A 25,843-nucleotide genomic window follows, 5' to 3' on the forward strand; every position below is an offset into this window, starting at 1 on the left:
AAGTTACAAAGGGGCATTGATAGATTCAGTTAGTGGGCAAAACTGTGACAAATTGAGCTCAATGTGGGAAAGTGTCATTCACTTTGGACTCGAGAAAGATTGATCAGAGTATTTTGTAAATGGCGAGAAGCTAAGAATTGTGGATGAGCAGAGAGATTTAGGAGTCTAAGTTCAGAAATTACAAAGTCAGTTACTGGACAGGTACAAAAAAAATAAAAGGTTAATGGAATGTTGCCTTGTATCTCAAGACGGCTGGAATATAAAGTAGTGGAAGCTATGGTACAGCTATGCAGAGCTCCGGTGAGACCACATCCTGAGTACTACATCTCAAGAATGTGATACCAGGACTAAAAGGGTTAAATGATGAGGACAGGTTGTGTAGACTAGGCTTGTAATCCTCGGAATATGGAAAATGAAGGGGTGATCTACTGAAGTGCTTAAGATGATTAAAGGATTTGATAGGGTCGATAAAAAGCATATTTCCTCTCCAGTACAAGGGGGCATTATCTAAAAATTAGAGCTAGTCTACTCAGGGGGGAGTCCAGTAATCACTTCCTCACATGAAAGGGTAATGCGAATCTGAAATTCTCCCCCAAAAAAGCATTTGAGGCTAGGTCAATTGAATATTTCAAAACTGAGATTGCAGATTTTTGTTAGGCAAGGGTATTAAGGGATACAGAACTAAGGTGATGGATGGAGTCAAGATGCAGATCAGCTGTGATCTGATCGAATAGTGGAACAGGCTCAAGCGACTGAACAGGCTCCTATTTCTATGTTCCTTCCTATGGTCAGTCAATAGGACACTAGCCTCTGCAGTAAAACATTCCCCTACAATATTCCTAACTTCCTCTGTTATTCTTTGCCTTTGTTACTTATAGACTCAAGTATTCCAATGTGCCACTGCCCAACCTCCCACCTTGCACCCTCCGTAAATTTGAGCTCATCCAAAACTCTGCTGCCTTATCCGAATTCACATCAAGTCCCATTCAATTATCACCGACGTGATAATTGACCTACACTGGCTCCCAGACCAGCAATACCTCAATTTTAAAATTCTCATCCTTGCTTTCAAATCCCTTCATGGCCTTGCCCTTCCGTATCTCAGTAATCTCCTCCAGCACTACCACCCTCAGGTCTTTACACTCCTCCAATTCTGGCCTCTGGTGCATTCCCATTGGTGCCCGTGCCTTCAGCTGCTTGGGTCCTAGGCTCTGGAACTCCCTCCCCAAACCTCTCCACCAGTCTACTTCTCTCACCTGCTTTAAAGACATTCCTTAAAAACCTACCTCTTTGACCAAGTTTTTGTTCAGCTGTCCTAATATCTCATGCGGCTTGGTATTTGATAACACTCCTATGAAGGGTCTTGTGAAGTTTTACTACATTAAGGCGTTATATAACTGAGAAGAGTTGTTGTTGATGACCACCAAAAATGACCGAAGAGGAACAATCCTGACAGATTAGAAGAAGCACGGAGATTGTGGCAACAGCAGTAATCTTGCATCTATTGGAAAGATTAGATTTTTAATGGCAAAGTTCACTATGTTGTTAGAAAGAATTTTAATGGGCTGCTCTTGCTGAATTATGCATTATTTAGGTTATATTCATGGCAGAAAGAAAGAGAGGACAGATGGCAGCACAGATAGGTACAGCCATAAAAAGGGAAATGGAATCTTTTGTAATAAGCATAGAACACAAAGGAAAGAAGTATTGTTGAATTTCAGGCCACAGCAGTAAAGGTTTGTAGATTCACTAGGACATTAATGGGGATCAGGATTTGGTAATGAAGTTGGATTTTGTTCTTTAGTGCTGCACCGATTGAGGCTGGTGTACTAACAGAGACCGAGAAGCCTTATGAAGGTAAATTATGATTTTCACCAACTCAACCAGAAACAAAGGCATAAATTTAGGATGTCAGAGCTCCACCATTGGCGGTGATGCCTTCAGCTGCCTCAGCTAGGCCCAAAGCTCTGAAGTTCCCTTCCTAAACATTTCCACTTGTCCACCTCTCTCTCACCTACTCTAAGACACGGATTGAAACCTACTTCCTCAACCAAGTCATTGTCTGAATAGCTGCTTATATGGTTCAGTGTCAATTTTATTTGATAATGCTCCCGTGAAGCACCCGGTGATGTTTTACTACGTTAAAGGCATTATATAAATTCAAGTTGTTGCTACTGTAGTGATAATGCTAACTCATCAGTGCTCCCTTGTTATTGATTCACCAACCAGTGGAAACAATCCTGCAGTATTTACCTTCTCAAAAAACTTTGCAAAATTTTAATGACTGTTAAATTTCTCCCTCAACTTCCACTGTTCCAGTGGTAAAGCTCCACTTTTACAAGCTTATCTTCTATATCATCACATTTATGGTATAATTCTACCAAAGCTTCATTTTACTATATCCATGATTTGAATATTCATCCTAGAATATGGAAATACATGCAATTGTAATGTAAATAAGTACAAGAGGGAGATATGAATAGAATGACATGCTAAGGGGGGGGGGGGGGGGTAGATGAAGTACGGTGGGAGGAGACTCATGTGGCGTATAAACACCAGCACAGAGCAGTTACATAGAAACATAGAAAGTAGGAGTAGACCATTCGGCCCTTCGAGCCTGCTCCGCCATTCATTATGATCATGGCTGATCATCCAACTCAGTAGCCTGTTCCCGCTTTCGCCCCAAATCCTTTGATCCCTTTAGACCCAAGAGCTATATCTAACTCCTTCTTGAAAACATTCAATGTTTTGGCCTCAACTGCTTTCTGTGATAGCGAATTCCACAGGCTCACCACTCTCTAGGTGAAAAAATTTCTCCTCATCTCAGTCCTGAAAGTTTTACCCCATATCCTTAGACTATGACCCCGGGAACATCCTTCCTGCATCGACCCTGTCAAGTCCTGTTAGAATTTTAGAAGTTTCCATGAGATCCTCCCTCACTCTTCTGAACTCCAGCGAATATAATCCTAACCGACTCAATCTCTCCTCATACGTCAGTCCCACCATCCCAGGAATCAGTCTGGTAAACCTTCGCTGCACTTCCTCTATAGCAAGAACATCCTTCCTCAGATAAGGAGACCAAAACTGCACACAATATTCCATGTGTGGCTTCACCAAGGCCCTGTATAATTGCAGCAAGACATCCCTGCTCCTGTACTCGAATCCTCTCGCTATGAAGGCCAACATACCATTTGCCTTTTTTACCGCCTGTTGGACCTGCATGCTTACCTTCAGCGACTGGTGTACGATAACACCGAGGTCTCACTGCATATTCCCCTCTCTCAGTTTATAGCCGTTCAGATAATAATCTGTCTTCCTGTTTTTGCTACCAAAATGGATGACCTCACATTTATCCACATTATACTGCATCTGCCATGCATTAGCCCACTCACTCAACTTGTCCAAATCACCCTGAAGCCTCTCTGCATCCTCCTCACAACTCACCCTCCCACCCAGTTTTGTGTCATCTGCAAATTTGGAGATATTACATTTAGTTCCCTCATCTAAATCATTAATGTATATTGTGAATAACTGGGGTCCTAGCACCGATCCCTGCAGTACCCCACTAGTCACTGCCTGCCATTCGGAAAAAGACCCATTTATCCGTACTCTTTGTTTCCTGTCTGCCAACCAATTTCTATCCATCACAATACACTACCCCCAATCCCATGCGCTTTAATTTTACATCCTCATCTCTTATGTGGCACTTTGTCGAAAGCCTTCTGAAAGTCCAAATAAACCACATCCACTGGCTTCCCCTCATCAACTCTACTAGTTACATCCTCGAAGAATTCTTTTAGATTTGTCAAGCATGATTTCCCTTTCGTAAATCCATGCTGACTCTGTCCGATTCTACCACTGTTCTCCAAGTGCTCTGCTATAAAATCTTTGATAATGGACTCTAGAATTTCCCCCACTACCGACCTCAGGCTGACTGGTCTATAATTCCCTGCTTTCTCTCTACCTACCTTTTTAAATAGTGGGGTTACATTAGCTACCCTCCAATCTGTAGGAACTGTTCCAGAGTCTATAGAATCTTGGAAGATGACCACCAATGCATTGATTATTTCTAGGGCCACTTCCTGAAGTACTCTGGGATGCATACCATCAGGCCCTGGGGATTTATCAGCCTTCAATCCCATCAATTTCCCAAACACCATTTCTCTACTAATACTGATTTCTTTCAGTTCCTCTCTCTCACTAAGCCCTGTGTTCCCCAACATTTCTGGTATGATATTTGTGTCTTCCTTTGTGAAGACAGAACCAAAGTATGCATTTAGTTGGTCAGCCATTTCTTTATTCCCCATAATAAATTCCCCTGTTTCTGACTGTAAGGGACTTACATTTGTCTTCACCAATCTTTTTCTCTTCACATACCTATAGAAACTTTTAGAGTCAGTTTTTATGTTCCCCGCAAGCTTGCTCTCGTACTCTATTTTCCCCTTCTAGCTCAATCCCTTGGTCCTCCTTTGCTGAATTCTAAACTGATCCCAATCCTCAGGTCTATTGTTTTTCCTGGCAAATTTATTTGCCTCTTCCTTGGATCTAATGCTATCTCTAATTTCTCTTGCAAGCAACGGTTTGGCTACCTTTCCTGTTTTACTTTTGCGCCAGACAGGGATAAACAATTGTTGCAGTTCAACCATGCACTCTTTAAATGTTTCCCATTGCCTATCCACCGTCATCCCTTTAAGTAACGTTTCCCATCTGTCATGGCCAACTCGCGCCACATACCTTCGTAGTTTCCCTTACTAAGATTCAGGATCCTTGTCTCAGAATCAAATACGTCTTGATGAAGAATTCTATCATATTATGGTCGCTCACCACTAGATTGTCAATTATTCCTCTCTCATTGCACAATACCCAGTCTAGGATGGCCTGTTCTCTAGTTGGTTCCTCAAGCCATTGGTCCAGAAAATCATCCCGTACGCACTCCAAGAATTCCTCCTCGACGGTATTGTGACTAATTTGATTTGCCCAATCTATATGCAGATTAAAGTCACCCATAATTACAGATGTTCCTTTATCGCATGCATCTCTAATTTCCTGTTTAATGCCATTCCCAATATCACCACTACAGTTTGGGGGTCTATATACAACCCCCACTAACGTTTTTTGCCCCTTAGTGTTTCTCAGCTCTACCCATACAGATTCCACATCGTCAGAGCTAATATCTTTCCTCACTATTGCATTCATTTCCTCTATAACCAGCAATGCAACTCCACCGCCTTTTGCTCTTTGTCTGTCCTTCCTAAATACTGAATATCCCTGGATGTTGATTTCCCATCCCTGGCCACCTTGCAGCCATGTCGCCGTAATCCCGACTATATCATACCCGTTTACATCTATTTGCACGATTAATTCATCCACTTTATTGCGAATGCTCCGCATGTTAAGGCACAAAGACTTAAGGCTTGTCTTTTTAACATTACTTATCCTCTTCCCAATATTTTTCACTGTGACCCTGTTTGATTCTGGCCCTTAATCTCTCTGCCTATCACTTTTCTTATTCCCTTTGCTGTCTTTTGTTCTGGTCTTTGATCCCCACCCCCCTGCCTCCTCTGACTCCTTGCAAAGGTTCCCATCCCCCTGCCATTTTAGTTTAAACCCTCCCCAACCACTTGAGCAAATACTCCCCCTATGACATCAGTCCCGGTCCTGCCCAGGTGTAACCCATCCAGTTTGTACTGGTCCCAACTCCCCCATAACCAGTCCCAATGCCCCAGGAATCTAAAACCCTCCCCCACACACCATCTCTTCAGCCATGTATTCATCCGATATATCCTGCTATTTCTACTCTGACTAGCACTTGGCACTGGCAGTAATCCTGAGATCACTACCTTTGAGGTCCTACTTTTCAACTTACTTCCTAGCTCCCTATATTCTGCTTTTAGGACCTCATCCTTTTTTTTTTAACACCCATGTCGTTTGTACCAATGTGTACCACGACCACTGGCTGATCACCCTCCCCCTTCAGAATGTCCTGTAACCGCTCTGAGACATCCTTGACCCTGGCACCAGGGAGGCAACATACCATGCTGGAGTCTCTTTTGCGGCCACAGAAACGCCCATCTATTCCCCTTAAAATTGAATCCCCTATAACTATTGCATTCCCACATTTTTTACTCCTCCCCTATGCAGCAGAGCTAACCGTGGTGCAACGCATTGGGCTGTTTTTCCGAGAGGCCATTCACCCCAACAGTATCAAAGAACAAAGAAAATTACAGCACAGGAACAGGCCCTTCGGCCCTCCAAGCCGGTGCCGATCCAGATCCTCTATCTAAACATGTTGCCTATTTTCTAAGGGTCTGCATCTCTTTGCTTCCTGCCCATTCATGTATCTGTCTAGATACATCTTAAAAGACGCTATCGTATCCGCGTCTACCACCTCCGCTGGCAATGCGTTCCAGGCACCCACCACCCTCTGCGTAAAGAACTTTCCACGCATACCCCCGCTAAACTTTTCCCCTCTCACTTTGAACTCGTGACCCCTAGTAATTAAATCCCCCACTCTGGGAAAAAGCTTCTTGCTATCCACCCTGTCTATACCTCTCATGATTTTGTACACCTCAATCAGGTCCCCCCTCAACCTCCGTCTTTCTAATGAAAATAATCCTAATCTGCTCAACCTCTCCTCATATCCAAAGCAGTATATCTGGTTTGCAGGGCAATAGCCAGGAGATTCCTGAACTGCCTGCCTAGACCTCTTGCTCTGCCTGGTAGTCACCCATTCCCCTCCTGCCTGTGGGGTCTGAGCCTGCGGTGTGACCACCTCTCTATACGTGCTATCCACAATATTCTCCGCCTCGTGGATGCTCCACAGTGTCCCCAGCTGCTGCTCCAGCTCCGAAACCTGGGCTTCCAGGAGCTGCAACTGGACACACTTCCTGCACACATGCTGGTCCCGGGCACTGGAGTTGTTCCCGGCTTCCGACATGGAGCACGAGGAGCACACCATGGCTTTGAGCTCTCCTGCCATGTCTTAACCCTTTAAATTAAATCAAACCTTCTGGAAGATCTTAATGTCCAATAACATCAGTTACTCTAGGGCCCTTCTTCCCTGGTCCTCGTTACTACAGAACTCCCTAAAACACACTACTTACTTTATTTGAAATAAACTTTAAACTTTTAACATTTTCTTACCAGAGATACTTACCCGGCTATTCGGAGCTATTCCCTAACAGCAGTGACTCACCAACCAATCACCTTGCAGCTCTCCTGTGACGTCACTGTTGGCTTTTTTTTCCCAAAACACCGGTGCACTGGAAGAGGCCTGCTCCCAGAAGGTAAGAGACTGGGCCTCAATCCTTGGGCTCAATTTATAGGCTCTGCTCTCGGCGTTCTCCCCACAGGTCCCCTCCACTCCTCTCATCTCCACTCCCGGAAGGCAAGAGCAGTTGGGCCAAATGGCCTGGTTCCATATTTTAAATTCTATGCACCCTAATCAACATCTTGTACAAATTTAAGTATCAGCTATGTCTCAGTTGGTAGCACTCCCACCTCTGAGTCAGAAGGTTGTGGATTCAAGTCCCACTGCAGGATCTAGCACACAATTCAAGGCAGATACTCCAGTGCAGTACTGAGGGAGTTGCACTGTCAGAGGTGGTGTCTTTTGGATGAGATGAGGTCCCATCTGCCTTACCCGGAGACTATTTTGAACTTGAGCCGGGGTGAGGGGGAGGGGGGGGGGGGTGTTATCCTCGGTCTCCTAGCAAATATTTATCCTCAATCGACAATCACCAAAAAAAAAGGATTTGGTCCTTATGACATCGCTGTGTGCAAACTGGTTGACATATTTTCTACATTACAACAGTGACTACATTTTAAAAGTACTTCACTGACTGTAAAGTCTTTGGAAATTCCAGTGATCGTGAATGACGCTTTATAAATGCAAAATTTTAAAAATGACTTTTTTGTTCAATGCCTCAAACACCATCCTATTTCTCCTCTTACAGTTTTCTACCTACACTCACTCTTATAGACCTGTACATCAGTCCTCCTAGGTATGTACAAGAACATTATTAATCATCATTTAGTTTTGCTAAAAATAAAGACACGTTGTCGAAGCTTTTTGTCTTGCACTCGTCAAGACAATCCGCAAGAACAGCCAATATAAGGGAAAACAACAACTGCATAACAGACAAAACTCAAGTGTCCAACATTAGATGTGATTCTGCGATTGGACAATATTTGTTAAATAATCCACAGTGTGTCTATTTTCAGCAATACTCAAAAACATTATTGTTCAGTATATAGCTGATCATTTTCCTGAAAAAGACAGAAGAACATTTACCAAATTAGATTCACGTTGGAAATAGAAAAATAAGTCAAAGATAATTTGTTATGCTAGAAATTAGCAATCTGCACACAGAATATTTTTCAGCTGTCAAAAATACTTTCTGCCTCAGGAGATATCATAAGGTTTGTCAGAGAGGCTGATTAAAACCCTAGGAATGTCCATATTCACTTCTTGGGGCAGGCCCAGAGCACAACGTAATCCATGCTCACCTGGTCAGATTTTTCTTTTCCCCACCCAAATGTTGACCCAAGCACAATACCTCAGCTATATTAATGTTAAATCTTTTGACATCAAACGGTCAACCCTGCTTTGCACAAGATGGGATGGTATGGGAGAGACTTATCCATCCAAATATGACAATGTCAATGTATGCTACTTGTTACTTCGGGTGAGAAAAGCATCTTGGGGTCCCTCTCAGCCTTCACCTGGTCTTCCCATAACAGGGTTTTATTTTAAACACACCGTGTTTTTAGCTCCCCCTTGGTGAATCCTTGTTCACTGCTTTCCAATTATAAGGCAAAGAAACAAGCACAAACAGGTTTTCTTAGGTTTAAAGAAGGTTGAAATTTATTAAACTTAAACTCTAATTCGGTTAACACCTACGGATACACGACGCACCCACACCAGCATGCATAAATGATACACACGTGCAGATCAGATACAGAAAAGAGAAGAAATAAAGTGGAAAAGTTTGAGGCAATATCTGAAGAGGGTTTTTGTTATGGTTCTTTGAGCTCACTGTAGAGTCCTTGATTGTAGGTAGATCTTGCTTTTCGTTGGGGCCCAGTACTATTCTTAAACCTTTCTCGCTGTAGGAGACTTTTCTCTCTTGGGGGTCATACGTCTTCAGTGGATTTGGAGATCCGTGAGAAAGAGATGGAAGCAGACAGCAGAGGTCTTTTCAGTCCAGGAGCAAACAGACATTCTCAGTTCAAAAAGTTTGTACAATTCAGAAAAACCCAAGTTGCCAAGCAGGTTAGTCATATGACTAACTGGTCTGACCACGTCTTGGCTCTGTAGATTGTACCATCTTAGCAGGGCCTGGAATGCACTTCCCTGCCTTCAATGTCTGGTGCTCAAAGTCCATTGTGGGTTAAATGGAGAAGGGGAGTAACCTCTCTTGCCCTTATTGGTATGTAAATGTCTTCCAGCCAAGCATCTGGCAGCCCTTGTAACAGGCCTTTTCTTCCCAGCAATGATTTGAAATTTAATGACCATGTGGTGAAATTAATATGCCTCATTCTTGGCAGGTGGGGGTCTATAATGACATACTACATAATCCCCAACCATCGTCAGAACTGCAACCACCAGCCACCAGAATGTGGCTCGTCTTCTTCATTCTGAAAGCTATGACTGTAAACATGTATAGTCCCGATAGCATAGCAAATTCAGAATGACTGGGCTTTTGTGCTTATTGACACCTGCCAATAACCTTTGGTCAGGTCTGAATTTGCTAGATACAATGCATGCCATAGCATTTCAAGGATCTCTTTCATGAGGCATATAGTAGTCACTGGAACGTGTCAGATCATTTTAGGATCTGACGATCAACATGGAATCTTATGGTACGGTCCACTCGTCCACAATTTATTCATGCTCCAGAAAGATGGTAAATCCACTTTATATAGTTCTGCACTTAATATGGAAAAGATTGGACTGGGAAGCAGATAGCTAGTGACAAAGAACAAAAATAAAGGCTGGAATTAATAGGACATTTTGTTAAATCTTAAAATCATTCCATAGAGCTTCAGACAATGAATGAAGGTGCAGTGACAATTATGTAGGAAAACAGAACAGTCACTTTTGCACACAGCAACATTCTGCTAACATGAGATGAACAACCCGAAGAAAACTCACTGGCCGGAAATATTCTCACCTTCTCATCAAATAGCTCAATGGGAACTTTTAACATCCATCTGAACTGCTGGAATGGACTTTACATCTCAGCTCAATGTCTCGTATGTATTTCCTCAGTACTGCACTGCAGAGTCTTCTAGAGTCAAGGCTGAACCCAGCCCTCGAGACTGCTGTACTGTTGAAGGTGTGGTCTTTCATATGAGACATTAAACCAAACCCCAGACTGCCTCTCAAGTAGATGCAAAAGATCCTAACCACTACTCAAAGAGCAGTGGAATTCTCCAGCCATCTAAACTCAAACACTATGCACTTGAGGCTGAAATAAGAACTCCTGAGACCATTTCTTAGCAAGAACATGTAATACCTTTCCACTAAAGTCCCAAAGGAACCCTGAAATAAATACAGAAAATGGTGGAACCATTCAGCAGGCCAAGCAGCAACTGTGGAGAGGGAAACAGTTAATGTTGCAGCTCTATGACCTTTTGTCAGAACTGTTTCTTTAACCAACACCAGAATCAGATTTACATGGCTTTTGAAGCCATTTATTTTTTAAAGCAGCATGCTACTAATCACGACATGACATGCACTATTTCCCTTGTCTGAGCTAGCTGTTACAAAAGTGCCTCTGTTTTGTTATATATATTTTTTGAGGATTCATTTTTGAAAGATTGAAGAAATGTTAAACTTTGGGGTTTTCAAAGGGGGTGTGTGTGATGTAAAGGCCACTTGACTTTGAAAAACAGACCCTGGAAATGTTTTTGAAAAAGGGGCACTGAGATGTCTTGTGAGGAAAACAAGCCTTTCTAGGAAAATACCTGACTTCCAGCTCAATAAACAACAGAGAACTTTGGAGAAATGGTTTACAAAGTGACAGGTCAAGATTGATGGAGGTCAAAAGATTGACCTGTTGTCGGTTTCGCTTTTGAATTGTTTTGAGTTAGGGTTGAACAGTATAAAAAAAAGAGAGAACTTCCAAGGACAGAACAGAATTCCCAAAAGGAGGGAAGAGAAGACCACAACCCAGCTCAGCTTTCCAGCACCTCTCTAAAGGACCCTGAGAAGTCAACTGTGTCAACTCATCTCGTCTCATCTTTAAAGAAAAGCCTGCTCAATTAACTCTCAACGCCGCCTGAAAAGAACTGTTCTAAAAGATCCTCGTGACCCGTCCACATATACTCGAGGCCAGACTGTATGCCAGTATTTGGAACACAACATATCTCGTGCTGCTTCTTCAAGAATGAGCAACTATTCAGCCCAAGTGTATTTTTGTTTGTAGTAGAACTCTAAAAACAAAAATACCGTTATTTTTCCGGTTAACTGGTGTATGTGTGTATGTGAGGGGCTAAGGTAAAAAGGGGAATTTAAAATTTCAATGTGCGTTTATCCTTTACTTCATTACTGGTTAAGACTTGTTTTATAATAAACTGAAAATTTTGTTGTTTATTAAAGAAACTGATTTGGTGTGTTTTATTCTGGGATAAAAATAGAGTCTATGGACCATATCGGGAAGTGGGAAAAAATTTAAATATATGTTGTGACACATGGAGAAGTGGAACTAGAACACACAGTGCACTCCTCCCATCTCGGTCGTAACAGAGCAACTATACAAATAACATCCTATATTTAACCTGACATTACCCAATTTTAAGTAAAGCGAAGAAACCACTGCAAAAAAAGCACAAAATAAATGCACAGTTTTGTACAAAGGGTCTGCAAGAGCACCCCAGAGGAAGACTGTACTAAGCAAGGACAACGAGCCAGCCCCTCCAATTTCAATCAGTATCAAATGGTAATCGAGGTTGATAAGGCAGCTGACTCCATGCAGCACCCACCAGTGACAGAAAACGTCTAGGAAGTCACTTGAGCATTCAGAACGAAGTGGTTGCTGGAGATACAACATATAATTTTGCAAATTATATGATAAATTTGTGATCAAGTGTCTTTGATGATGTGATTAGGGTGTTGGGTCAAGGATACCCAGTAGGCACTGATTACCTGAATTTCCAAAAAGCTTTTGATATATCATCACGAGGGGAAATTAAGTCATAAAGTATAGGGATCGAAATGGAAATATGAATCTTTGAAAAATTGGCAGAGAGGCCCACAAATAAAAAAGTTTTAAATGACGTTTTAAGCTCTGGATGAGACACAATGTCCTCCAGTTAAATATCAGGGAAAAGCAAAGCCATTGCCTTTGGCTCCCCCATATCTGTACCTAAACCACTGATACCCACCCATTTCCACGGTCATTGTTTCAGGTTCATACGAACATATGAATTGGGAGCAGGAGTAGGTCACTCGGCCTCTCGAGCCTGCACCACCACCACATGGCTGAACGGATTACTCCACATTCCAGCTGACCTCCGTTAACCTTTCACCCCCTTATCAAGAATCTATCTGCCTCTGCCTGGTGGAGCCAGACTGTTTACAATCTCGGTGTCCGATTTGACCTAAACTGAGTATTCAATCCCAGAACCGATTAAAAGGCTATCTACTTCCACCTTCATAACAACCTCCCTTGCCTCAATAATATAAAAGCAAAATACTGCAGATGCTGGAAATCTGAAATAAAAACAGAAAGTGCTGGAAGTACTCAGCAGGTCAGGCAGCATCTGTGGAGAGAGAAGCAGAGTTAATGTTTCAGGTCTGTGACCTTTCATCAAAACTGGCAAAGATTAGAAAAGAATTAGGTTTTAGGTAAGTGAAGCGGGGGTGGAGTTTGGTGGGGAAGAGAACAAAAGGGAAGGTGTGTGATCAGGCAGAGGGCAGGAGAGATTAAATGACAAAGCTGTCCTGGGACAAAGGCAAACAGTGTGTTAATGCTTGTCATGAAAGACAATGCATTAGTCCAGAGAGAGTGTTAACAGCGAAATAATGAGCAGCTCAGTCCACATGAAAAAACAGGCACATGGTTTAAAAATAAAATCAAACCAGAAAAATACTTTAAAAAAGGGCCAGTCATACTCTGAAATTATTGAACTCAATGATCAGTCCACAAGGCTGTAGAGTGCCTAATTGAAAGATCAGGTGCTGCTCCTCGAGCTTGCGTTGATGTTCACCGGAACACTGGAGCAGGCCAAGGACAGATATGTGGGCAGGAGAACAGGGGGTGCATTGAAATGGCAAGCAACCGGAAGCTTGGGGTCAGGCTTTCAGACTGAGCGGAGGTGTTCTGCAAAGCAGTCACCTAATCTGCGTTCGGTCTCCCCCAATGTAGAGGCGACCATATTGTAAGCAGCGAATACAGTATACTAAGTTGAAGTACAAGTAAATTGCTGCTTCACCTGGAAGGAGTGTTTGCAGCCTTAGATGGTGAGGAGAGAGGAGGTAAAAGGGCAGGTATTACACCTCCTGCGATTGCATGGGAAGGTGCCGTGGGAAGGGGACAAGGTGTGGGGGTTAATGGAGGAGTGGAACAGGGTGTCGCGGAGGGAATGATCCCTTCGGAATGCTGACAGGGGAGTGGAGGGGGGGGGGGGGGGGGGAGGGAAGGTGTGTTCGGTGGTGGCATCACTCTGGAGGTGGCAGAAATGATAGAGGGAAGTGAGGACAAGGGAAACCTTGTCGCGGTTCTGGGAGGGAGGGGAAGGGATGAGGGCAGAAGTGCAGGAAATAGGTCAGACACGGTTGAGGGCCACGCCAACCAGAGTGGGGGGAATCCTCGGTTGAGGAAAACGGAAGACATGTCAGAAGTGCTGTTGTGGAAGGTTACATCATCAGAACAGATGCGTTGGAGACAGAGAAACTGGGAGAATGGGATGGCGTCCTTACAAGAAACAGGATGTGAGGAACTGCCTCAACTTGTCTGCTGCAATGACCCTCATTCATGCCTTTGTTACCTCCAGGCACAAGCTTCCATCCTCCATAAACCAACATACCCAAAACTCTGCTGCCGGCAATCATAACCCACACCAAATCCTACTCAACAATCACCCCTCTGTTACATACATCGGCTCCCAGTTCCCCAACCCTCAAGGTTAAAATCAGTGTGTTCAAATCCCTTCTTTGCCTCACCCCTCCCATTTCTATAACCTTCTCAAGCCCTAAAACACTCTGAAAGCTCTGATGTTATGTGCATCCTGAATTCCCTTTGTCCTACCATTGAAGGATGTACCTTCAGCCATCTAAGCCCCAAGCTCTGGAAATCCCAACTAAACCTCTCTGCTACCCTCCTGTCCTTTGAAAGGAGCCTTAAAACCCAGCTCTTTGACCAAACCTTTAGTCCCGTTTCTTAATATCTCTGACAGATGAGTGAGTTTTGGCTGATTACGCTTATGTGAAGCGCCTTGGGACGTTTTCTATATTAGAGGCATGATTTCTATATTAAAGGCACGATATAAAGGCAAGTTGAGCTACATTGTGAGTGGTGTGTTCAAAGTTTCATTCGTGTTTGAACTAGAATTGAAGATAACTAAATTCCATGCAAGCGCACAAGAGATGCAACTGCTGCCCTTTCACCTCCTCCTTCTTCACTGTCCAAGGCCCCAATCACTTCTTCCAGGTGGAACAGCAATTTACATGTACTTCTCAATTTAGCATACTGTATTTGCTGCTCACAATGCGTTCTGCTCTACGCTGTGAAGACCAAACGCAGATTGGGTGACCCTTTTGCAGAACATGTCCATTCAGTCCAGGAGCATGACCCCGAGCTTCCAGTGGCCTGCCATTTTAATTCTCCACTTTGCTATCACTCTGATCTCTGTCCTCAGCCTATTGCAATGTTCCAATGAAGCTCAACATAAACTCGAGGAACAGTGCCTCATTTTTCGATTAGGTTTTCTGGACTCAACAATGAGTTCAACAATTTCAGACCATAATCTCTGCCCCCACTTAGTTTCCTTTTCTTTGCATGTTTCAGTTTTAATCTTGTTTTCTCCTGTTGTGCTTTCAGATGGCAGTTGTTCATTCTTCCATTCACACTCCTATTGACGCATCTTTTGTTCCTTTACTTGTCCCTTTTTTTACTCCCTTTGGCTCTGCCCCACCAACTCCTTTGTCATTTGATGTCTCCCATCTTCTGCCCTATCATAGACCCTTCCTTTGGGGTTTTTTCTGCCCTCTCCCATTTGACCTACTTAAAACCTAGGACATTTCTAACTTTTCCCAGTTCTGATGGTCATCAACCTAAAACGTTAACTCTGTTTCTCTCTTCACAGATGCTGCCAGACCTGCTGAGTATTTCCAGCATTTTCTCTCTTTATATTAAATTTTATGGCATCGCCTGTAACTTGGAAGAGGGAACAACACTGCAAATGAATCTGGATAGATTGGGAAGTGGGCCCCAAGAATGGCAAATGTCATCCAAAATAGACAATCTGCAGCAATCATAATAAAAGCATGGCCTGCAACATGAGTGAATATTGGTTAAAGGTTACCAAAAGGAAGAACGATCTGGGAGTGATCATTGCTGACTTAAGGTTACAAGTATCAGAACAGACAAATCAAACAGGGTTCTGGGCTGGAATATGATTTGTTTTTAGGGCCACAACTATAAAATTACATAGACTCCTCTTAATTCAAATTATTGGAATTTTTCAACACGTTATTGACATTGCTTAGTTCAATTTATTGGACAATTCAATTTTTCTTAAATCCAAAAGACGACTGGAGTCAACAGTGTAAGTTTTGGTATTACCACATTTGGAATACTGAGTCCAAGCTTCATCTGCCTCGCCACGTCAGAAAATACATTGCGACTCTGATGAAGAGACAAAGAGGGCAATAAGGAAGATGCCTTCCCTGCAATCACGGAGTTATAGACTTGGGTTTGTAATCTCTCCCATTTGCACTCATCCAAGTATTTATTAAATGCATTGATAAGAAAGTGCACTAGGCACCATGCACAGATCATTGAATCACAGAATGGTGGTAATTTGCCTTGTGCCCATATCACCTCATCCCGCTCCCCCACTTTTTCCCCATTGCCCTGCAAATTTTCTCTCTTCAGATAATTATCCAATTCCCTTTTGAAGGCCTCGATTGAATCTGCCTCCATCACACTCTCCAGCAGTGCATTCCAGATCCTAACCATTCACTGCATAAAATAGCTTTTCCTCATGTTGCCTTACTTCTTTCTCCAATCACCTTAAATCAGTGTCTTCTGGTTCTGGATCCTTCTGCCAACAAGAACAGTTTCTCCCTATCTACTCTGTCCAGATCCCTCATCATTTTGAACACCTCTATCTTCTCCCAAGGAGAATAGCCCCAGCTTTTCCAATCTATCTGCCTAACTAAAGTTCCTCATCCTGTGAACCATTCTCATGAATCTTTTCTGCACCCTCTCTAATGCCTTCACATCTTTCCTGAAGTGTTGTGTCCAGAACTAGACACAAATGCCCCAGTTGAGGCTGAACTAGTGTTTTATACAGGTTTATCATAACTGCCTTGCTTTTGCACTCTATGACCCTATTTACAAATCCCAGGATCTCATATGCTTTATTAACTGCTTTCTCAACCTGCCCTGCAACCTTCAATGATCTGTGTGGACCCCCAGGTCCCTCTGCTCCTGCACCCACTTTACAATTGTACCCTTTATTTTATATTGCCTCTCCTCATTCTTCTGAGCAAGATGAATCACTTCACACTGCTCTGCATTAAATTTCATCTGCCACATCCATCCAATCCACCAGTCTATGTCCTTTTGAAATTTATCACTATCTTCCTCACAGTTCACAATATTTCCAAGTTTTGGGTCATCTGCAAATTTTGAAGTTGTGCCTTGTACACCCACGTCTAAGTCATATATGAAGAAAAGCAGTGGTCCCAACACCAACCCCATTGGAGAACTCCACTACACCTTCCTTCAGTCCAAAAGCAACAGTTCACCGCTACCCTCTTGTTTCCCGTCACTGAGTCAATTTTGTATCAATGCTGCCACTATCCCTTTTATTCCATGAACTCTAACTTTGCTGAGAAGCCTGTTATGTGGCACTTTATCGAATGCCTTTTGGAAATGTATGTACAACAATCACGCGCCTAACCCTCACCAATGCTCCCTGTAACTTCATCAAAAAACTCAAGCAAGTTAGTTAAGTACGATTTGCCCTTAACAAATCTGTGCTGGCTTTCTTTAATTAATGTACATTTGTCCAAATGACAGTTAATTTTGTCCCGAATTACATTTTCAGAAGCTTTCCCACCACCAAGGTTAAACCAACTGGCCTGTAGTTGCTGGGCTTATCCTTACACCCTTTTTTGGACAAGGGTGTAACATTTGCAATTCTCCAGTCCTCTGGCATCATCCCTGTATCTAAGGAGGATTGGAAGATTATGGCCAGCGCCTCTGCAATTTCATCCTTACTTCCCTCAGTATTCTTGCATGCATCTAATCCGGTCCTGCTGACATATCAACTTTAAACACAGCCAGCCTATCTAATACCACCTCCTTATCATCAATACTTAGCCCATTCAGCATCTCAACTACCTCCTCTTTCACTACGAGGCGAGCATCGACCTCCTTGGTAAAGGCAAATGCAAAGTATTCATTCAGTATCTCAGCCATGTCCCCTGTCTCCATGCGTTAATCTCCTTTTACTGGCCCCACTCCTCCTTTAACCACCTTTTTACTATTTATATGCTTGTAGAAAACTTTGGAATTCCATTTTACGATAGCTGCCAGTCTCTTCTCATACTCTCTCTTTGCTTCTATTATTTGCTTTTTTTTTCCACTTCCCTTTTGAACCTTCTATATCCAGCCTGGTTGGATATCCACCTGACATCTGTCATGTGCACACTTTTCCTGCTTCACCTTTATCACCCTGGGAGCTCTGGATCCGTTTGCCCTACCTTCCTTGCATGTAAGAATGTACCTTGACTGTACTCAAACTATCGCCTCTTTAAAGGCAGCCCATGATTGTTCCATTACAGTTTTGCCGTCCAGTCTTTGATTCCAATTTACCTGGGCCAGATCCATTCTTACTGCATTGAAGGTGGCCCTCCTCCAGTTAATTATTTTTAAACTCTGGATTGCTCCTTGTTCTTTTCCATAGCCAACCCAAATCTTATGATGCAATGGTCACTGTCCCCTAAATGTTACTCTGCAGACACTTGACCCACCTCATTTCCCAGAACCAGATTCAGTAATGCCTCCTTCCTCATTGGGCTGCAAACATACTGATGTAGAAAATTCTTCTGAACAGACTCAAAAACTCTTGTGCCTCTCTGCCCTTTACACAATTACGATCCCAGTCTATATTAGGATAATTAAAGTCCATTATAACTCTATAACTATAATTCTTGCACCCCTCTGCAATTTACTTGCAAATTTGTCCCTCTATAACTTTCCCATTAATTGCTGGTCTATAGAATATACCCAGCAATGTAATGGTACCTCAATTGTTTCTTAGCTCTAACCACGTATATTCTGTCCTTGACCCCTCTAGGATATCCTCTCGAAACCAGCACTGTAATGTTCTTCTTAATCAATATTGCTAGTCCTCCTCTTTTCTTTCCATCCCTATCTTTCCTGAATACCTTGTATCCAGAAATATTTAATATGCAGTCCTGCCCTTTTTTGAGCCAGGTCTCAATTATTGCCATATCATTTCCACGTGGCTATCTGTGCCTGCAGTTCACCAACCTTATTGACCGCACCATGCATTCACACAATTGCTTAGTAATTTTTTTTTTTTTTTTTAAACTGGTCGTTCATGGGATGTGGGCATCGCTGGCTAGGCCAGCATTTATTGCCCATCCCTAACTGCCTTCTGAAGCTGGTGGGGAGCTGCCTGCTTGAACTGCTGCTGTTCATGTGGGATAGGTACACCCATAGTGCCGTTAGGAAGGGAGTTACAGGATTTTGACCCAGTGACAGTGAAGGAACGGCGATATAGTTCCAAGTCAGGATGGTGCGTGACTTGGAGGGGAACTTGCAGGTGGTGGTTTTCCCATGCTGCCCTTGCCCTTCTTGGCAGTAGAGGTCGCAGGTTTGGAAGGTGCGGTCAGTGGAGTCTTGATGAGTTGCTGCAGTGCATCTTGTAGATGGTACACACTGCTGCCACTGTGCGTCAGTGGTGCAGAGAGTAAATGTTGACTGTGGTGGATGGGGTACCAATCAAATGGACTGCTTTGTCCTGGATGGTGTCGAGCTTCATGAGTGTTGTTGGAGCTGCACTCATCCAGGTAAGTGGAGAGTATTCCATCACACTCCTGACTTGTGCCTTGTAGATGATGGATTGGCATTGGGGAGACAGGAGGTGAGTTACTCGCTGCAGAATTCCCAGCCTCTGACCTGCTCTTGTAGTCAAGTTCAGTTTCTGGTCAATGGTAACCCCCAGGATGTTGATAGTGGGGGATTCAGTGATGGTAATGCCATTGATGATCAAGGGGAGATGGTTAGACACTCTCTTGTTTGGGATGGTCATTGCCTAGCACTTGTGTGGCACGAATGTTACTTGCCACTTATTAGCCCAACCTGAATGTTGTCCAGGTCTTGCTGCATCTGGACACAGGCTGCTTCGTTACCAGAGCAGTCGTGAATGGTCAACATTGTGCAATCAACGAACATCCCCACTTCTGACCTTATGATGGAGGGAAGGTCATTGATGAAACACAAACCTGAGGAACTCCTGCAGTGATGGCCTGCAGCTGAAATGATTGACCTCCAACAACCACAACTATCTTCCTTTGCGCTAGGTACAACTCCAATCAGTGGAGAATTTTCCCCGATTCCCACTAACTCCAGTTTTACTCGGGCTCCTTGATGCCATACGCGGTCAAATGCTGCCTTGATATCAAGGGCAGTCACTCTCACTCAATTTAGACCTTATTGCATTGCTTCTTACTCTGACCCCACCCAATATCTGGCGCTATTTGTCTATCCCAATTCTTTGTGCACCTTGGTTTTCCTCTAACATTACCTCCTGAAATGCCAGAAATACCAGAAATATTGGGGAACACAGGGTTTAGTGAGAAAGAGGAAGTGAAGGAAATCAGTATTAGTAGAGAAATTGTGTTGGGGAAATTGATGGGATTGAAGGCTGATAAATCCCCAGGGCCTGATGGTATGCATCCCAGAGTACTTAAGGAAGTGGCCCTAGAAATAGCCGATACATTGGTGGTCATCTTCCAAGATTCTATAGACTCTGGAACTGTTCCTACAGATTGGAGGGTTGCTAATGTAACCCCACTATTTAAAAAGGGAGGTAGAAAGAAAGCAGGGAATTATAGACTAGTCAGCCTGACGTCGGTAGTGGGGAAAATTCTAGAGTCCATTATCAAAGATTTTATAGCAGAGCACTTGGAGAACAGTGGTAGAATCGGACAGAGTCAGCATGGATTTACGAAAGGGAAATCATGCTTGACAAATCTAAAAGAATTCTTCGAGGATGTAACTAGTAGAGTTGATGAGGGGAAGCCAGTGGATGTGGTTTATTTGGACTTTCAGAAGGCTTTCGACAAAGTCCCACATAAGAGATCAGCATGAAAATTAAAGCGTATGGGATTGGGGGTAGTGTATTGTGATGGATAGAAAATTGGTTGGCGGACAGGAAACAAAGAGTACGGATAAATGGGTCTTTTTCCGAATGGCAGGCAGTGACTAGTGGGGTACCGCAGGGATCGGTGCTAGGACCCCAGCTAGGCACTATATACATTAATAATTTAGATGAGGGAACTAAATGTAATATCTCCAAATTTGAAGATGACACAAAACTGGGTGGGAATTGTGAGGAGGATGCAGAGAGGCTTCAGGGTGATTTGGACAAGTTGAGTGACTGGGCTAATGTACGGCAGATGCAGTATAATGTGGATAAATGTGAGGTTATCCACTTTGGTAGCAAAAACAGGAAGGCAGATTATCTGAATGACTATAATCAGAGAGGGGAATATGCAGCAAGACCTGGGTGTTCTCGTACACCAGTTGCTGAAGGTTAGCATGCAGGTCCAACTGGCAGTAAAAAAAAGCAAATGGTATGTCGGCCTTCATAGCGAGAGGATTCGAGTACAGAAGCAGGGATGTCTTGCTGCAATTATACAGGGCCTTGGTGAGGCCACACCTAGAATAGTGCGTGCAGTTTTGGTCTCCTTATCTGAGGAAGGATGTTCTTGCTATAGAGGGAGTGCAGCGAAGGTTTACCAGACTGATTCCTGGGATGGCGGGACTGACGTATGAGGACAGATTGAGTCGGTTAGGATTATATTCGCTGGAGTTCAGAAGAGTGAGGGGGGGGATCTCATAGAAACCTAAAAAATTCTAACAGGACTTGACAGAGTAGATGCAGGAAGGATGTTCCCGAAGGTGGGGGAGTCCAGAACCAGGGGTCATGGTCTAAGGATACCGAGTAAACCTTTCAGGACTGAGATGAGGAGAAATTTCTTCACTCGAGACTGGTGAGCCTGTGGAATTCGCTACCACAGAAAGCAGTTGAGGCCAAAACATTGCATGCTTTCAAGAAGGAGTTAGATATAGCTCTTGGGTCTAAAGGGATCAAAGGGTATGGGGCGAAAGCAGGAATAGGATAGTGAGTTGAATGATCAGCCATAATCATAATGAATGGCGGAGCAGGCTCAAAGGGCCGAATGGCCTGCTCCTGCTCTCTATGTTTCCTGGTTCCCACCCCACTGCCAAGATAGTTTTAACACTCCAATAGCATTGGCAAACTGCCCCGAAAGGACATTAGCCCTGACTCTATTCAGGTGCAACCCCTCCGGCCTGTACAGGTCCCAGTTCTCCCAGAACTAATCCCAATATCTCAGGAATCTGAAGCTCTCCCTCCTGCACCATCTCTCCAGCCACCCATTCATATGCTCTATCATCCTATTTCTTCACTTGTGCATGGTACTGGCGGTAATCCAAAAATGACTACATTTGAGGTCCTGCTTGCTAGTTTCCTTCCTAGCTCCCTACATTCTGCCTGCAGGACCACATTCTCCTTTCTACCCATGTTGGTACTGAAATGGACTACGCCTGATGGCTGTTCACCCTGCCCCCAAAAATGCTCTGCAGTCACTCAGTGACATCCTTGACCCTGGCACTAGGGAGGCAACATACCATCCTGAATTCACTCTCTGGCTTCAGAAGTGCCTGCCTGTTGCCCTATCACTATTTCTTTACCAATCTCCCTCCTGCCCGACACCCACCCCACCGCCCCCATACAACTGAGCCAGCCATGGTGCCGTGGACTAGGCTCTGGCTGCACACCCCAGATGAACCATCACTCGCACCAGTATTCAGAACTGAATAGTAGTTGGAGAGTGAGATGCACTCAGGGGACTCCTGTACTACCTGCCTGGTCCTCCTCGACTGTCCAGTGGACACCCAATCCCTCTCTGCCCACGCACCCTTAAGCCGAAACACGCTATCCAAGAAACTCAGCCTCGCGGATGCACCACAGTAATGCCAGCTGTTGCTCAAGCTCAGAGTCCTGGAGCTCAAGCTTCTCCAGCTTATGACACTTCCTGCATGTGGTTGTCCAGGTCATGAGCAGTGGCCTGGAGTTCCCACATGGAACAGAATGCATACTCCATGGGACCAAGCTGCCCTGCCATGCTTCTATTTATTAATACTATTAACTGACTTAACAGAAATAAACTTAAGACTTAAATAAACAAACACTCACCAATCAGCTGCTTCCGTTGCACAGACATCACAAAGTATTTTTATCTCTCTCACTGACACTTGAGCTCCTTTACCTCCAGTAGATCAGGAAGCAGAAGGTAAGGTTGGCAATGTACAAAGGTTTTAATTTTCCTAGCCGGTGTTCAAGCTGTGGAACAAGACTCTAGAGGAGATAGTAGAGACCAGTTCCCAGCGGTCTATTAGAATTGGGGTCTGGCATAACGACTTGCTCCGGTTCAATGACATAAGTCACTCTTGTAAGTGATCTGAGCAACTTACTTTTATGGGTGTTGGCTTACACTGCCCGGCTACAGTATGGCACAATAGTGCACCCTTATAACTCAAACTAGATATTAGTGGCTTGAGACAAGGTTTGATGAAAGATCTTTGAGCTGTATTATTTCAAAGCAAGTGAAGGTACTGAGCTGCAGTTATGATCAAATTCACTTACTGATTAGTGAAATATCTTGACACAATCTAATATTGAAAACAGTGAGTCATCGAAGAGGTCTAAAGGTATTAAACCTGTAGGTGGTGCTGTTAAGTGCAGTGTGACTTGAATAAGGACTGAAATTCATGCCAGAACTGATAGGCCCTCACTCAACACCCAGAAGCATCAACCTTTTATGCTGAAATCACACTACCAAGAAACCATAACTGTTCCAAGGGATGGGGATGTCACTAGCAATGCCTGCATTTATTTCCCATCCTTAATTAAACTCAAGAACATACAAACTAGAAGGAGTAGGCCACACGGCCCTTCAAGCCCCCTCTGCCATTCAATAAGTTAATGGCTGAACTTATTACTCCACATTTCCACCTACCCCCGATAACCTTTCATCCCCTTGCTTATCAAGAATCTATCTACCTCTGCCTTAAAAATATTCAAAGACTCTGCTTCCACCACCTTTTGAGGAAGAGAATTCCAAAGACTCACGACCCTCAGAGAAAACATTTCTCATCTGTCTTAAATGGGTGACACCTTATTTTTAAACAGGGGAAACATCCTTTCCACATCCACCCTGTTAAGACCCGTCAGGATCTGTTTCAATTAGGTCGCCTCATACACTTCTAAACTCCATCTGATACAAGCCTAGCCTGTCCAATCTTTCCTCATAAGAAAGCCCGCCCATTCCAGATATCAGTCTAGTAAACCTTCTCTGTACTGCCTCCAACGCATTTACATCCTTCCTTAAATAAAAGGAGGCCAGTACTGTACACAGTACTCCAGATGTAGTTTACCCAATGCCCTGTCTAGCTGACGCATAACCTCCCTAATTTTGTATTCAACTCCTGTTGCAATAAACATTTTATTAGCTTTCCTAATTACGTGATGTACCTGCATACTAACCTTTTGTGATTCATGCACTAGGACACCCGGATCCCTCTGCATCTCAGAGCTCTGCAATCTCAACAGAAGATGGTGGTGAGCCACCTTGTGGAACCACTTCTGTCCACGTGAGGTAGGGACACCCACAGTGCTGTTAGGAAGGAAGTTCCAGGATTTTGACCCAGCGACAGTGAAGGAACTGCAATATATTTCCAAGTCAGGACGGTTTGTGACTTGGAGCGCAACTTGCAGATGGTGGTGTTCCCACGCATCTGCTGCCTTGTCCTTCTAGACAGTCGAGGTCATGGGTTTGAAAGGTACTAACAAAGCAGCCTTGGTGAGTTGCTGCAGTTCATCTTGTAGATGGTACACATTGCTGCCACTGTGCATCAGTAGCAAAGGCAGTGAATATTTAAGGTGGTGGATGGGGTGCCACCCAAGTGGGCTGCTTTGTTCTAGATGGCCAGAGTCATTTACGGCACAGAAGGAAGCCATTCAGCCCAGAGTCCATGCCAGCTCTCCACAGAGCTATCCAGTCAGTCCTACTCCCCTGCTTGATCCCCATAGCCCTGTAAGTTTATTTCCAAGTGGCCATCCAATTGCCTTTTAAAGTCATTTGCCCCTCTGCAGTCATCTCTGACTGCAGAATGGACTGAGAAATTGCAACAGGTAAATTCTCGTCTGCGTTCCTAACGCATTCACAATCCAATCCGTGAAACAAGTCAGATAGCCAGGTGGCGCAGGCCAGAACTGGAGCCTGGTCATTATGCACTTAAAAGCTTTTACTTAGAGATATATGTTGAGCTTCTTGATCGTTGTTGGAGCTGCACTCATCCAGGCAAGTGGACAGCATTCCATTACACTCCTAATTTGTGCATTGTAGATGGTGGAAAGGCTTTGGGAGTCAAGAGATGAGTTACTCGCTGCAGAATACCCAGTCTCAGACTTGCTGTTATATCCACAGCATTTATAGTTCAGTTCAGTTTCTGGTGGATGGTAACTCTTAGGATGTTGACGGTGGGTGATTCGGCCATGGTAACTTTTTTTTTATTCGTTCATTGGATGTGGGGGTCACTGGCTAGGCCAGCATCTATTGTCCATCCCTTATTGCCCTCAAGAAAGTGGTGATGAGCTGCCTTCTTGAACTGCTGCAGTCCTTGGGGTGTAGATACACCAACAGTGCTGTTAGGAAGGGAGTTCCAGGATTTTGAGCCAGTGAGAGTATAGGATCATCGATATAGTTCCAAGTCAGGATGGTGAGAGACTTGGAGAGGAACTTGCAGGTGGCGGTGTTCCCATGCGTCTGCTGTCCTTGTCCTTCTAGATGGTAGAGGTTGCAGGCTTGGAAGATGCTGCTGAATTCCACTGAATGTCAAGGGGAGTGCTTAGAATCTCCCTTGTTGGAAAGGATCATTGCCTAGAATGTGTGCACCACGAATGTTACTTGCAAACATACAAATTAGGAGCAAGAGTAGGCCACCCGAGCTTGCTCCGCCATTCAATAAGTTCATGGCTGAACTGATAACTCCACATTTCCACCTTCCACCCCGTTGCTCATCAGTTCAAGCCTAAACATTGTTCAGATATTGCTGCATGCAGCCATGGACTGTTTCATTATGAGGAGTTGTGATTAGAACTGAAAACTGCAATCAGTGAACATCCACACTTCTGACCTTATGATGGAGAGGTCATTGATGAAGCAGCTTAATTAACATATGGATTCTGGACTTTACAAATCAAGGCATAGAGTATAAATGCCAGAACGTTATGCTAAACCTATATAAAACACTAACTCTGCCCA

At 43.8% G+C, this 25,843-nt stretch overlaps 1 protein-coding gene across 2 annotated transcripts in view; it reads right to left on the reverse strand.

Annotated features, from left to right (window-relative positions):
* The window catches only part of get1 (guided entry of tail-anchored proteins factor 1), a 60,040-nt gene that overhangs the window by 30,133 nt on the left and 4,064 nt on the right, over positions 1 to 25,843 (reverse strand). Inside the window, exon 1 of one of the 2 annotated variants that reach the window (XM_068041162.1) lies at positions 15,792 to 15,848. The exons of the other annotated variant lie outside the window; for it this stretch is intronic. Within the exon in view, the coding sequence (XP_067897263.1) occupies positions 15,792 to 15,821 (30 nt within the window). The 5' untranslated portion in view covers positions 15,822 to 15,848. Of the gene's footprint in view, positions 1 to 15,791; positions 15,849 to 25,843 lie in introns of those variants that run through there. 2 annotated transcript variants of the gene reach the window in all.

The sequence above is a fragment of the Heterodontus francisci genome, chromosome 10 (assembly GCF_036365525.1).
Source record: "Heterodontus francisci isolate sHetFra1 chromosome 10, sHetFra1.hap1, whole genome shotgun sequence".
NCBI lineage: Eukaryota > Metazoa > Chordata > Chondrichthyes > Heterodontiformes > Heterodontidae > Heterodontus > Heterodontus francisci.